This window comes from Seriola lalandi, unplaced genomic scaffold (genome assembly GCF_002814215.2).
Source record: "Seriola lalandi dorsalis isolate HSWRI2012SDOR001 ecotype SW California unplaced genomic scaffold, Sedor1 jcf7180002054941, whole genome shotgun sequence".
In the NCBI taxonomy this organism is placed as follows: Eukaryota; Metazoa; Chordata; class Actinopteri; order Carangiformes; family Carangidae; genus Seriola; species Seriola lalandi.
The window spans coordinates 4,228-18,605 of NW_019525492.1; the positions used below are offsets into that span (position 1 = coordinate 4,228).

A 14,378-nucleotide genomic window follows, 5' to 3' on the forward strand; every position below is an offset into this window, starting at 1 on the left:
TAGTATGGCATAAAAATTAAAAAAACGTCATATTATAGTATGGCATAAAATGTCATAGTATAGTATGGCATAAAACGTCATAGTATAGTATGGCATAAAAATGAAAAAAAACGTCATAGTATAGTATGGCATAAAAATGAAAAAAACGTCATATTATAGTATGGCATAAAATGTCATAGTATAGTATGGCATAAAACGTCATAGTATAGTATGGCATAAAAATGAAAAAAACGTCATAGTATAGTATGGCATAAAAATGAAAAAAACACATCACAGTATAGTATGGCATAAAAATTAAAAAAAATGTCACAGTATAGTATGGCATAAAACGTCATAGTATAGTATGGCATAAAAATGAAAAAAACTTCATAGTATAGTATGGCATAAAAATGGAAAAAAACGTCACAGTATAGTATGGCTTAAAAATGAAAAAAACGTCACAGTATAGTATTGGCATAAAAATGAAAAAAAAAGTCATAGTATAGTAAGGCAAAAAATATTAAAAAGTCATAGTATAGTATGGCGTACAAATGGGAAAAAAACATCATAGTATAGTATGTCATAAAAATGTCATAACATAATAAGGCATATAAACATCAAAAAACACCATACTATAATAAGGTGTAAAAATGTCATTGTAATAAGGCATAAAAATGCCAATAAACATCAATATATATATTAAGGCATAAAATGTGTCATAGTATGATAAGGTAAAAAAACTTCAAAAAATGTCACAGAAATAAAGCCACCTTTTGTGTTTGTGTTTCAGGTGACTCCAGATCAGTGGAAGATGATGGAAGCGATGATCAGAAGCACTAAAGGATCCTAAAAACACTCACTAAACCACAGCAACTAATCAGATAACTGTGATGTTACCACAGAGACTGTGTGACCCACTCATTTGCTGATGTCATCTTGGTGAGACCAACTGACTTCTGAGTGGAAAGTTTTGATATTTTACAAGAAAATGTATCGATCATCTGATCAGCTACCTCACCAACACACTGTTAGCCTGTTTGCCTGTAGCTGATGGGCAAGTCATGTTACTGTCTGCACATGCTCAGTGTAAACACAAACATGTTTGTGGCTGTTTGATAATAAAACAGAGAAGTTAAATCATCAGACGTCTGAGTTTATTTCAACATGAACACAGATGCAACACATACATGGTTTTACACTGACAGTCTGTAACACCGTCGTTAGAAGGTTTTTCCTATGGTCATTTCACATGTTAAAGTTATTTCCACACGGATGGTTTTACATTTTATTCACACGTTCTTCATTAGAGACAACAGACATTAAAGCAGTGACATATCTGTGATGTTAACATGGTACCAGTCAAATACTTCACACTACACAGGTGGGTTAAAGGTCATAAGAGGAAAGACATAACACCACTGGAGCTAAAACTGAAGCCTGGTGGGTGGAGCGGGGGACATGATCTATGAGGCATTACATTAGGTGTGTGGGAGGAGCCAGGTGATGTAGGTGTTTCCCTGCAGCGTTTCAGTCGTCATGGCAGAGCAGCAGACAGAGATCAGTGCGGTATAATTTCCCTCCATCTGATAACTCTATGATGGACGAGCGGTAACGATGGAGATCTGTGGAGTCCACCACCTGCAGGAGAAACACACACCTGTCCACTGAGCACACCTGTCCACTGAATTCATGATGTGTTACTGTGTATTTGAATGTGTGTGTTCAGACCTTATTGTTTTTTTCACACAGATCATTAAGCAGAGAGTCCAGCTTTAATTGATCCATGAAGCCACTGCCATCCTGAGACACACAACACACACACACACGACAAAGGTCAAAGGTCATCTCAGTCCTCAGAGCTGCAGTGCGTATGTTGATACAAGATGAAAAAGAAAATGACCTGGTCATAGAGATCAAAAATCTTGTTGAACTGAAGCTTGGACATCTTTAGGCCCTGAGAGACAGACAGAAAGAGACAGAAACTTATTATACCATCAAATGTTTATGACTATGATGATACTTAACCATAAAAACATCATAGTAGTGAAATTGAAGATGATTGATGGGCTCATCTATCGGGAGTAGAATGAAATATGGCGCACCTCGCTTTATGATGACCGTGGAGGGATGAACTAGGACAGTGGTAATTACAAGTTATATGAGAAACCTTTGTTCATTACTTAGTGATTTCATTTTTTTGTATACTATGCATGTGTGTATGTATGGTAAATGTATACATATGTGTGTCTTTTTCTCTTCTTTCTCTCTTCTCCTTTTTATTTGTATTTGTCCTGTGCTTATCCACTGTGATGGTTATGTACTGGCTGTTTGAAAAAGTAATAAAGAGTGTTTAAAAAAAAAAAAAGTCATAGTTTACTATGGTATAAATTATCATGAAAACATCAAAAAACGTCATAGTATAGTAAGGCATGAAAAATGTCAGTACAGTAAGGCATAAAAGGGTCATAGTATAATAAGGCATAAAATCTCGTGAAAAATTTATAGTAGTGTAAGGCATTAAAACATCAAAAAACGTCATAGAAGAGTAAGGCATAAAATGTTATAAAAACGTCATAGTATAGTGTGGAATAAAAATGAAAAAAACGTCATAATATAGTATGGCATAAAAGTGAAAAAAAAACAGTATAGTAAGGCATAAAAATATTTTAAAAGAAGTCATAGTATAGTATGGCATAAAAATGCAAAAAAAACGTCATAGTATAGTATGGCATAAAAATGAAAAAAAAACGTCAAAATATTGTAATGCATAAAACGTCATAGTATAGTATGGCATGAAAATGAAAAAAAATGTCATAGTATAGTATGGCATAAAACGTCATAGTATAGTATGGCATAAAACGTCATAGTATAGTAAGGCATAAAAATGAAAAAAAACGTCATAGTATAGTATGGCATAAAACGTCATAGTATAGTAAGGCATAAAAATGAAAAAAAATGTCATAGTATAGTATGGCATAAAACGTCATAGTATAGTATGGCATTAAAATGAAAAAAATGTCATAGTATAGTATGGCATAAAACGTCATAGTATAGTATGGCATAAAAATTAAAAAAAACGTCATAGTATAGTATGGCATAAAAATGAAAAAAAATGTCATAGTATAGTATGGCATAAAACGTCATAGTATAGTATGGCAAAAAAATGAAAAAAAACGTCATAGTATATTATGGCATAAAAATGAAAAAACGTCATAGTATAGTATGGCATAAAAATAAAAAAACGTCATGGTATAGTATGGCATAAAAATGAAAAAAATGTCATAGTATAGTATGGCATAAAAATGAAAAAAAAACGTAAAAGTATTGTAATGCATAAAACGTCATAGTATAGTATGGCATAAAAATGAAAAAAAAACGTCATAGTATAGTAAGGCATAAAACGTCATAATATAGTATGGCATAAAAATGAAAAAAAACGTCATAGTATAGTATGGCATAAAAATGAAAAAAAACGTCATAGTCTAGTATGGCATAAAAATGAAAAAAAACGTCATAGTCTAGTATGGCATAAAAATGAAAAAAACGTCATAGTATAGTATGGCATAAAAATGAAAAAAAATGTCATAGTATAGTATCGCATAAAAATGAAAATAACGTCATAGTATAATATGGCATAAAACTGAAAAAAACGTCATAGTATAGTATGGTATGAAAATGAAAAAAAACGTCATAGTATAGTATGGCATAAAAATGAAAAAAAAGTCATAGTATAGTATTGCATAAAAATGAAAAAAAAGTCATAGTATAGTATTGCATAAAAATGAAAAAAAACTTCATAGTATAGTATGGCATTAAAATGAAAAAAAAAACGTCATAGTATTGTAATGCCTAAAACGTCATAGTATAGTATGGCATAAAATGAAAAAAACGTCATAGTATAGTATGGCATAAAAATGAAAAAAAAACGTCAAAGTATTGTAATGCATAAAACGTCATAGTATAGTATGGCATAAAAATGAAAAAAAAACGTCATAGTATAGTATGTAGTATGGCATAAAACGTCATAATATAGTATGGCATAAAAATGAAAAAAAACGTCATAGTATAGTATGGCATAAAAATGAAAAAAAAGTCATAGTATAGTATGGCATAAAAATGAAAAAAAACGTCATAGTCTAGTATGGCATAAAAATGAAAAAAACGTCATAGTATAGTATGGCATAAAAATGAAAAAAAATGTCATAGTATAGTATCGCATAAAAATGAAAATAACGTCATAGTATAATATGGCATAAAACTGAAAAAAACGTCATAGTATAGTATGGCATAAAAATGAAAAAAAAGTCATAGTATAGTATTGCATAAAAATGAAAAAAAAGTCATAGTATAGTATTGCATAAAAATGAAAAAAAAACTTCATAGTATAGTATGGCATTAAAATGAAAAAAAAAACGTCATAGTATTGTAATGCATAAAACGTCATAGTATAGTATGGCATAAAATGAATAAAACGTCATAGTATGGTATGGCATAAAAATGAAAAAAAAACGTCAAAGTATAGCATGGCATAAAAATGCATAAAACGTCATAGTATAGTATGGCATAAAAATGAAAAAAACGTCATAGTATAGTATGGCATAAAAATGAAAAAAAAACGTCAAAGTATTGTAATGCATAAAACGTCATAGTATAGTATGGCATAAAAATGAAAAAAAAACGTCATAGTATAGTATGGCATAAAACGTCATAATATAGTATGGCATAAAAATGAAAAAAAACGTCATAGTATAGTATGGCATAAAAATGAAAAAAAAGTCATAGTATATTATGGCATAAAAATAAAAAAAAACGTCATAGTATAGTATGGCATAAAAATTTTAAAAAATGTCATAGTATAGTATGGCATAAAAATGAAAAAAACATCATAGTATAGTATGGCATAAAAATAAAAAAAATGTCATAGTATAGTATGGCATAAAAATGAAAAAAAAACGTCAAAGTATTGTAATGCATAAAACGTCATAGTATAGTATGGAATAAAAATGAAAAAAACATCATAGTATAGTATGGCATAAAAATTAAAAAAAATGTCATAGTATAGTATGCCATAAAAATGAAAAAAACGTCATAGTATAGTCTTGCATAAAATGAAAAAAACGTCCTAGTTTAGTATGGCATAAAAATGAAAAAAACGTCATGGTATTGTAATGCATAAAACGTCATACTATAGTATGGCATAAAAATGAAAAAAACTTCATAGTATAGTGTGGCATAAAAATGAAAAAAACGTCATAGTATAGTGTGGCTTAAAAATGAAAAAAAATGTCATATTACTGTAATGCATAAAACGTCAAAGTATAGTTTGGCATAAAATGAATAAAACGTCATAGTTTAGTATGGCATAAAAATGAAAAAAATGTCATAGTATTGTAATGCATAACAATGAAAAAAAAAGTAATAGTATTGTAATGCATAAAACGTCATAGTATAGTATGGCATAAAAATGAAAAAAACATCATAGTATAGTATGGCATAACAATGAAAAAAAAAGTAATAGTATTGTAATGCATAAAACGTCATAGTATAGTATGGCATAAAAATGAAAAAAACATCATAGTATAGTAATGCATAAAAATAAAAAAAAACGTCATAGTATTGTAATGAATAAAACGTCATAGTACAGTATAGCATAAAAATGGAAAAAAACTCCTAGTTTAGTATGACATAAAATTGAAATAAACGTCATAGTATAGTAATGAATAAAACGTCATAGTATAGTATGGCATAAAAATGAAAACAAAACATCATAGTATTGTAATGCATAAAAATGGAAAAAAAGTCCTAGTTTAGTATCACATAAAATTGAAATAAACGTCATAGTATATATATTTTTTTTTTTCATCTTTATGCCATACTATACTATCACATTTTTTGCATTTTTATGCCATACTATACTATGACGTTTTTTTTTCATTTTAATGCCATACTATACTATGACGTTTTATGCATTTTATGCCATAGTATACTATACTATTTCAATAAACATCATAGTATAGTAAGGCATAGAAATGTCAAAAAAACGTCATAGTATAATAAGGCATAAAAATGTCAAAGACATCATTGCATAGTGCAGTATAAAAACATCATAGTATAATAATGCATAAAACGTCATAAAAACATCATAATATAGTAAGGCATAAAAACTTAAAGTTAAAAAGTTTTGGGGGTTTTGATTATTTATTTTCTGTAAAAATCAATGTTTCTTCTACACTGACATCAGATCTTTCAGACTCACCTCAAACTTCATCTGGAAGTTGTGCTCACGAGGCAGCAACCTGAAACAACACACCAGTACAAACCAGTATAGTCGAGCTGAAAGTGGTACAGACCAGTTCACACCATTTCAGACCAGTTCAGACTCACCTGGACATTTCTGCTAAGCAGAGTTTTCCATCTGAATTTGAATCAAAAATCTTTAACTGAAAAAGAAAAAAGAAAACAGTTTTTCTACAATAGTACTTAAGTATAATGACAGTATTACTACAGTATAATCTCAGTATTACTACAGTACTACTACACCATTACTACAATAGTAGCATAGTAATACTACAGTACAATTACAATATTACTACAGTAATACTACGGTATAATCACAGTATTACTACAGTGTAATCTCACATTACCATAGTATTGCCACAGTAGTATTACAGTAGAACAACAGTATTACTACGGTATAATGTCAGTCTTACTACAGTATTACTAAAGTATTACTACAGTAAAATTACTGTTTTTCTACAGTACAATGTCAGTATTACTACAATATAATGGCAGTATTATTGCAGTACTAGCACAGTACAACTGCAGTACATACAGTTGCAGCCGTGTACTCATCGAGTTTCTTGTTGTCACATGTTCGCTTAGCTTTCAGCAGCAGATCCTTCAGGAAGTTCTACAGGACAGTTAGCATAGCACCATGGTAGCATAGCATTGTGTTAGCATAGTTTATTAATTTGTTTGCGATCTGCTTTACAACAGCTAACAGCCTGGTACAGGTTAAACTGATCAATAAGTCCAATAAAAAATCACCTTCAGCTCATCGGCCTCGATGTATCCACTGTGATCAGCATCATAACGTCTCCACACCTGGAGAGACAAGGCAGGAAACGGGCAGGAAACAGGCAGGAAACGGGCAGGAAATGGGCAGGAAACAGGCAGGAAATGGGCAGGAAACGGGCAGGAAACAAGCATTTAATTATACTGTAATCATTACAATAAAGCACATGGACAAGTGGGCAGGTGTTGTACCTGGATGAAGTGTGAACAGGAGCTGAGCTGCTGTCTGAAGAACAACAGGAAGTTCTCCTCAGTGGGTAAAACCTGGACCAGCTGGAGGAAACACTTAATGTGAACTGGGTTCCACTGCAGCTGAAGTACTCAGGTCCTTTAAAAGTACTAATACTGCAGTATGAAGTAAAACTCAAAATTCTGAGTGTTGCAGTGTTAGATTAATGTCTGAATACTGAAGCTTTATTTACTCACCTGAACCAGGTCGATCCTCTGCTCGGAGTTCTTCTCATATTCACTCACTAACTGTTTCATCTCATCAGTCAGATCCTGAAACAACAATGTGTTTCATCTTCCATCAACCTGTTCATTCAGTCACGGAATATAATCAATAATCCACAGGTTCAATCAGCTGCACAAATGAAATTAACACACCTCAATGTTTTCATTAATCAGTCCCTCCAGATAGTCGCCATGTCATAATTGCAATTATCAATGCAATTTTTTGTCCAATCATCGCAAACCTTTCCGCAAATTTGATCAAAAATGATCAAAGTTTCCCTCAAGTTGAACCAATCACACCAGTCCCTGATCAAAACCTTTATGATGTCACCAAACTCACTCGTCGTGAAGCTGCAGACGTGTGTGATATGAATGTTTCACATTTCCCAACAAACATCATTGTTAAAGATCGTGTGTAGACATTCAACCTGTGGAGGAACCACAGGTGTAGAGCTGCCGGAGCCTCCAGGAATGATGCTCAAATACTTTTATTCTCCTGATGAAATAAAATATCTACAGTCACATGATCACGTTGATGTTTATCTACATTTGAAGAAGCTGAAGATCCGATCATCACTAAAGAGTCTGTCATGAAGAGAGCTGATAAACACTAATGGTCAAAGTCATATTGACATTTAAGATGTATTGATTGATTTCCAAACGTCAATCACACATCAAGTAACACCGAAGAAAACATTCCACCTTAAAAGATGGCGGTAGCTGTCAGTGGCCTCTGAGCTGCTCAGTGAATTAAATGGTTAATTAATAAAGACGGGTTATTTTGCTGCTTTCGTTTTCACTTGACATCATCTGAGTTTCTGATGTGGAGGACAAAAAATTTATTTTAATTATTATTCTTATTATCCTCACCCAATCTGTCACAGCAGGAAAATGTGAACAAGTGAACAGATGAACAGATGAACAGGTGTGTATGAACTCACCAGCCCTGCCTGCTGTCGAGCCTCTCTCAGCTCTTGGATGAAACTCTGCAGCTCTTTTCCTTCAATGAAACCGTTTCCTGAAAGAACAGAGAGCAGCATCAGATCTACCTGAGATCAGACCACAGGTAACAGGTGAGGTCATCAGGTGACTGAGCAGGTTTACCGTCGTTGTCGTAGTGATGAAAAATATCCAGAAACTGGGAAGCAGAGATCTCCACTGACTGCAGGAGGGAACTGGCCATACTGGGAGCTGTTACCGGGAGCTGTTACTGGGAGCTGTGGCCGTCTCCTCGGGGTCTTCAGTCTGACTCTCTCCTCAGTCGGTCGGGGAATAAGAAGCTCGTCTCTCAGCAGGTTCATCACACCGACTGCTGCTGCAGAGAAACTCAGCATGAGGACACACAGCAGGTGACACCTGTCCTGTCTGTGTGTGTGTGTGTGTGTGTGTGTGTGTGTGTGTGTGCTCAGAGGTTTTGGTATTGACTCGTCTCAAAGTGCTTGTCCTGTCTACAGTCAGTTTAATCATGTGAGTTTAATTTAACCAACAGGTAGAGGAGATTTCAGCTTCTAAAATAAATGGCCGGCTCGAGATTCTCCACCTCCTCTTCACCTCCGCTTCTCCTTCCCCACCTTGTCCTTCCTTCCTGATGTTTGTCTATCACACAATGTTTTTTCCTCTTCTCTCCATCTGCTGTCAATCACACCTGCAGAACATAAACAGAAAGTTGGCTCTGAGCCCTCAGCACCTGGTGATGAAGTGGAGCAGGTAGCCATTCAGAGGTCTTGTTGACCTGTCAATCATCATCATGAAACAATAGATAGACATGAAGAGAGAACAGCAGCAGCTGAGAACCATCACTTAATACGAAACTCTTCCACATTAAAAATAACTGGATCTCTGATCTATATGTTGTTGAGTTGTGTTCTTACTGATTTTCATCATGGTAACGTTATTGGTTGCCTGTCAATGACATCATATCTTCTATGATCCTGTGTCTGACAGAAGCTGAACATTGACTTTTATCCAGTTTTAAGTCACATTTTGAAAACAGACTTTTTACACCTCCGTGGTTTTTAACTGAATGTTTGAAGATGAAGGATTTTAGTCGTTGTGATCGAGTGTGTAGCAGAAAATGACAGATGGCATGTTTGAACAGATCCCAGATATGTCAGGAAACCTATCTAAAAACAAGAGAACAGGTTCAGGTGTTTATGTATAGACCGAACAGACAGGCCAGAGGCTTAATCTGAGTCTTTATTGTGAACAGCTAGAATACATCAGCAGCAGAAACACACAACACAGTTACAGACTCATTTCACTGCAAACCAGTGGCTCACTGACACCTCGAGGCTGGACTGCGGTCATCAACAGTGGTGCCGGGGTTGATTCTGGTGTTGTTCTGTCAGTGGGTGTTGATGCTTTGCTGCTGGCAGCGACTGATAAGGGTGGTGACAAGTTTCTGCAGAACCTCCGCCCTCATTTTACCGATCTCAAGAACCTCGTCATGGTTCACCTTCTCCTCCCGACTGTAGTCCAGAGACACCTGCAGCACCAAATAGGTGAGTCACACCGTTACACAACCACATCACTGCTGTCACACTGTCACACAGCTGTCGTCGACATTTACAGGTTATTATGTTTTGTTGTTGTTGTACTTCATCATGTGGTTTTGTCACAGCTGTCACATCAGATGTTGTTGCTGTTTTAAACACTGACCTTGTTGGTGATGAGGGACAAACCAATAACTCTGAGTCCACAATGTTTGGCCACGGTCACCTCAGGAACAGTGCTCATACCTGAAGACAATACAGGAGGAGGAAGATAATGAGAATGAACTTTATATACTTTATAACTTAATATAACTTTGACTTTAACAGTCTGAACTTGTTGTTCAAATCACTTATGAATTTAATCACCACCTGATCAAAGCAGTTGTGTAAACTGGTGTCGACAGGAGGTGAGAACTGAATGCTGCTGGTATTTAACATCAGTGTAAACACACCAGGAAATGAGTCATGTGACTTCATTAACCATCCTGATTGTATTTAACAGTTTGTTGAGCTGCAGGGTTCCACTCTGTCTCATGATTATTTAATCAGCTGGCATATTTAATGAGAACCTGCTGAAACAAACTGGCCTCGTGTTCATCCTTCGATCTGGTTCTGACACCGACTGATCGACGGTTCGATTCTGTTGCTTTTATTAAATAAAGAGTCACAATCAGCTGATGCTGAAAAACAAAAGCACTAGATCTACTGACCCACAGAACCTTATCCAAGACCACGTAAAACTCTTGAACGACACCTAAGGCCAAATCAAGTAAATTTTATTTCTATAATGCACAAAAGAAGGGGCACGTTTCATATAGACCAACATTCCCCCATGAGCCGCACTTGGTGACAGTGACAAGAAAAAAACTCCCTTTTTACAGGTAGAAACCTTGAACAGAACCGGGTTCATGGTGGGTCTGGTTGGGTTGAGGCCCAGAGAAACTCTCTAGGATTCCCTGACAAATAAAATCTCCTCAGTGAGCATACAGCTTCCTCCAAGAAGCTCCAAAAGGACTATTTGAAACCTTTCTATGGACTTGAACGTAAAGACCCCCAAGATCCTTATCACCACCATAACACTCTGGAAAACCTAGGACACGTATCAAGAACCCCTAGCTCCTCCTCACTCTGGCTCAATAACCCTGAAACATCAGAGACCTTCTGGATCCTCCTCGAGGAACCATGAAACCTTGTCCAGAAACCATAGAACGCTTCTCAAAAACCTTAGAACCCTTTCAAAGGACCTAGAACTTCCTAAAGTTGTCCTACAACCTCATTAAAAACCTAATCCTCAGGGAATCTAAAATATTCTAAAAGAAATAGATTGTCCTCAAGGAATCTAGATCCCTTTAAAGGTCCCACGTTCTTGTTCAAGACCTTAGGCCACTCTGAAGGCAACATAGGCCCTTTTGAAGGAACCATAGAACCTTCTCAAGAACTGCTAGGTCCTTCTTATGGAAACTTAAACTATCACAAGGACTGCTAGATACTCCCCAATGAATCCCAAAAACCTAGAATCTTAAAGATTCTAGACCCTTCTTAAGGACCCCTAGAACCGCACAAAGAACCCCTTGATCCTTATCACTGGACCCTTTACGTTTCTCCAGGACCACTAGAAACCTAACAAAGACCACTGAACATGGGTCTCAGACATCCATAGAATCCACTCCAGAAACCTTAGAACCTCATCATGAACTTCAGAACCTTTTCCAGGACTCCCAGACGATCCTTAAATATCCTCTTAATAACATCTAGAACTGTACAAAGGACCCACTGAAACCTCTGAGGCCTTGGTGAGTCTGAAAAACTCTGTTTGGATCTGAACTGTGGTCAGACGAACGGTCCAACAATCCTCACACCGAGAGCCAATCACTGCCCCCTACCTGCTGACTCACCTATAAGACTCATTAAGACTCATCAATTATTAACGAGCCCAGCGGGATGGTTTCCCCTCTAAATGACCAATTAGTGAGGACAGAGTGTCTGTCCGTGTCTGCCTGTCTTACCCACAGAGTCGCAGCCCAGGATCAGCAGCATCCTGGCCTCAGCGATGGTCTCGAAGTTGGGTCCACTCACCATGCAGTAAACTCCCTCTCTGATGAAGTCACTGCATCCGAGCTCTGAGCCAATGTCCAAAGCCACACGCCTCAGATCCTTACTGTACGCATCGGACATACAGGGGAACCGGATCCCAAATCTAAAGGAGGACAGGAAGAGAGACAGACAGGGAGAGAGAGAAAGACAGGGAGACAGGAAGAGATTCATATTTACATTACAAACTGTCTCTCTCCCTGTCCGTCTTCCCTCCTGTCTGTCTCTCTCTCTTTCTTTCCTCCCGTCTCACCGCTCATCATTGGGTCCACACAGCGGGTGTTGTCCGGCGAATCCCGGCAGGTTGATGTGGTCCTTGATAATCATGATGTCACCGACCTTAAAGTCTGGACAGATTCCTCCTGAGGCGTTCGTCACCAGCAAGGTCTCCACCCCCATCAGCTTAAAGATCCTCACAGGGAATGTCACCTGAGACAGGTACAGAGACAGACAGGTGAACAAATAGGTACATCGTCCTGCCAAGGAAACGCATTTCAGCTGCTTGGATCCACCATCTTGTTCTTTCAGTCATACCCAGAGACCAGAGACCAGAGACCAGAACCAGAGACCAGGACCAGAACTGAGGCCCGGAATACAGATCCACCGCTGAATCCAGAGCCTCAGGTCAGGTCTCACCTGAACTTAAATCTGGGGACATGTGGACATGGTCGGTGATGAAGACTCACCTTGCAAAGGGAGTAACCTTCGTACAGGTGGAAGTGACCCTGCATGAAGACACAGGGAGTGTCCTCGATGGTTCCAAACACCAGGCAGCCCTCATGTCCCTGGACTGAGACACAGACAGTACGTTAGACAGCATCATTAAGAGCAGAGTCATTTCAGTTTGTGAGAGTCTGATTGGATGTTACACCTCACCTGTGCTGACAGGGAAGTTGGGGATGTCCTGGTATCTGAAGATTTGTTTGTTGGCTGCTCCATCAGCGAGGAGACCGAGTCCTGAACCGCAGATCACTGCCACCTTTGGACGGTGACTCGTCTGGTTCAGGAGCCATTCAGTGGTCAGTTTGTAGTCCTCGAAGGAGCAGCAGCAGCTGGGGGGGGGGGTTAATACAAGTCAAAAGTTTTGTTGTTTATGAGTCATAAAAACTTTAAATCTGTCAGCACAGTGACGACATGTCAACCTGTTTCCAGAAGTAAGATGTACACACACAAACACACAAACATATATACACTGTATATATTTGAAATGATGCTGGGAATACCTAATCATCAGGATGGATCAGTGTCGCAGAGTAAAATGAGGTTCAGGTTCAGACTCTTCTATGTATTAAACTGAACTAAATAATAGCGTGACGTGACGTGAGGCTCCAACAGAGTCCTGCTTCACAAAGAGAACTGTGGACAGGATTAATCCACCATCGAGAAGAGGTCAGGATCTGGTTTAGGTTTGCGTCATAGTGGATGGACTGAGTGTTAAATGTTGTGTCAGGGTTTCTGATCTGTGTCTGAAGTGAAGCAGGTCTGTGTGAAGATGATTAACAGAAGCTGCTGCTGCTGTTGCAGGTTTTTATCTTCACAGATAAAAAGATAAACTGACCTAAGATCAGGTTTTACTGAAGTTAACAGTTTCCAGGAGATCAGGTTCAAAGATCTGAACTTTACTGCTCCACAGATTAAAGCTGCTCTCATCGTTACATGGTGGTTATCAGACACTTCAGCGTGTGCTGACGGTGGAACGAGGAAAACTGTATCAGACACGAGTTGTTTTCTCCTGTTCTGTTCTCTGAGTTCTGTCCATGTGCAGGTTCATGTTCGTATTTGGAAACCACAGCAGTGAGTAAAGGTAGTTCACTGAGGTCTGGACCCATCAACAGAAAGTTGAAGTGAGGAAATGAACACATGAGGAATGAACACATGAAGAACATGAGGCTGCTGAGTTGAAATATCACAGAGAAACATTAAGACTTTGAGCTCAGTCCCACACAAACAGCAAAATGAAAAATAAAGAAGGGGGGGTCTTACCAGGAGTTTCCTTTGGTGTGCATCGTCCAGACTCTCCAGACTCAAGAAGCAGAAGAAGACCAAGAGAATGAGCAGAGAGTCAAACAGTGAGGGTGTGCTTTCCTCTGATTGGCGGATTCAGAGTCTGTAAATAGAGTGGAGGTCATTGACTCCGTGTGTCTGTGACCTTTGACCTCTGCAGTTTGTATAATTGAGCGTTATAGTTCAGAATCACCTGTAACAGGAAATATCAGACATCAGATCAATAAATATCTGAACAGAATGTTTGTATGTTTGGTTTTATGATAAAGATTTTTTTATTTGATC

At 37.2% G+C, this 14,378-nt stretch overlaps 2 protein-coding genes across 3 annotated transcripts; both read right to left on the reverse strand.

Moving 5' to 3' along the window:
* Positions 1 to 1,041: 1,041 nt before the first annotated feature.
* Positions 1,042 to 9,545, reverse strand: calb1 (calbindin 1). Of its 2 annotated transcripts, none has more exons than XM_023393672.2 (12): positions 9,078 to 9,545; positions 8,611 to 8,821; positions 8,448 to 8,524; positions 7,480 to 7,554; positions 7,246 to 7,326; positions 7,027 to 7,083; positions 6,812 to 6,889; positions 6,364 to 6,419; positions 6,236 to 6,275; positions 1,880 to 1,933; positions 1,708 to 1,779; positions 1,042 to 1,617 (listed from the first exon to the last, which is right to left on the reverse strand). In XM_023393672.2, exons 2-12 carry the CDS (start codon positions 8,687 to 8,689, stop codon positions 1,507 to 1,509), a joined length of 780 nt encoding a protein of 259 aa, XP_023249440.1. In that variant the 5' UTR covers positions 8,690 to 8,821; positions 9,078 to 9,545; the 3' UTR covers positions 1,042 to 1,506. The 2 variants fall into 2 exon arrangements, with proteins under 2 accessions (XP_023249440.1, XP_023249442.1); XM_023393674.2 differs by lacking the exon at positions 9,078 to 9,545 and adding an exon at positions 7,847 to 8,002 and having other exon boundaries at positions 8,611 to 8,667.
* Positions 9,546 to 9,689: 144 nt separating this feature from the next.
* On the reverse strand, positions 9,690 to 14,211 carry pnp4b (purine nucleoside phosphorylase 4b). The gene is made up of 7 exons (XM_023393669.2): positions 14,073 to 14,211; positions 12,966 to 13,141; positions 12,776 to 12,879; positions 12,343 to 12,518; positions 12,005 to 12,195; positions 10,165 to 10,244; positions 9,690 to 9,991 (listed from the first exon to the last, which is right to left on the reverse strand). The coding sequence occupies exons 1-7, from the start codon at positions 14,093 to 14,095 to the stop codon at positions 9,851 to 9,853; spliced, it is 891 nt and encodes a 296-aa protein (XP_023249437.1). The 5' UTR covers positions 14,096 to 14,211; the 3' UTR covers positions 9,690 to 9,850.
* Between the last annotated feature and the right edge of the window lie 167 nt (positions 14,212 to 14,378).

Excerpts from the sequence above, each read along its gene's own strand:
- calb1 (XM_023393672.2), bottom strand. The coding sequence starts at position 8,689 with ATGGCCAGTTCCCTCCTGCAGTCAGTGGAGATCTCTGCTTCCCAGTTT. Across the intron at positions 7,555-8,447 it reads CTCGACAGCAGGCAGGGCTG|GATCTGACTGATGAGATGAA; the intron begins GTGAGTTCATAC and ends TTGTTGTTTCAG. Across the intron at positions 6,890-7,026 it reads TCGAGGCCGATGAGCTGAAG|AACTTCCTGAAGGATCTGCT; the intron begins GTGATTTTTTAT and ends ACTGTCCTGTAG.
- pnp4b (XM_023393669.2), bottom strand. The coding sequence starts at position 14,095 with ATGCACACCAAAGGAAACTCCTG. Across the intron at positions 13,142-14,072 it reads CACACCAAAGGAAACTCCTG|CTGCTGCTGCTCCTTCGAGG; the intron begins GTAAGACCCCCC and ends CCCCCCCCCCAG. Across the intron at positions 12,196-12,342 it reads TGTGGACCCAATGATGAGCG|ATTTGGGATCCGGTTCCCCT; the intron begins GTGAGACGGGAG and ends GTCCTCCTTTAG.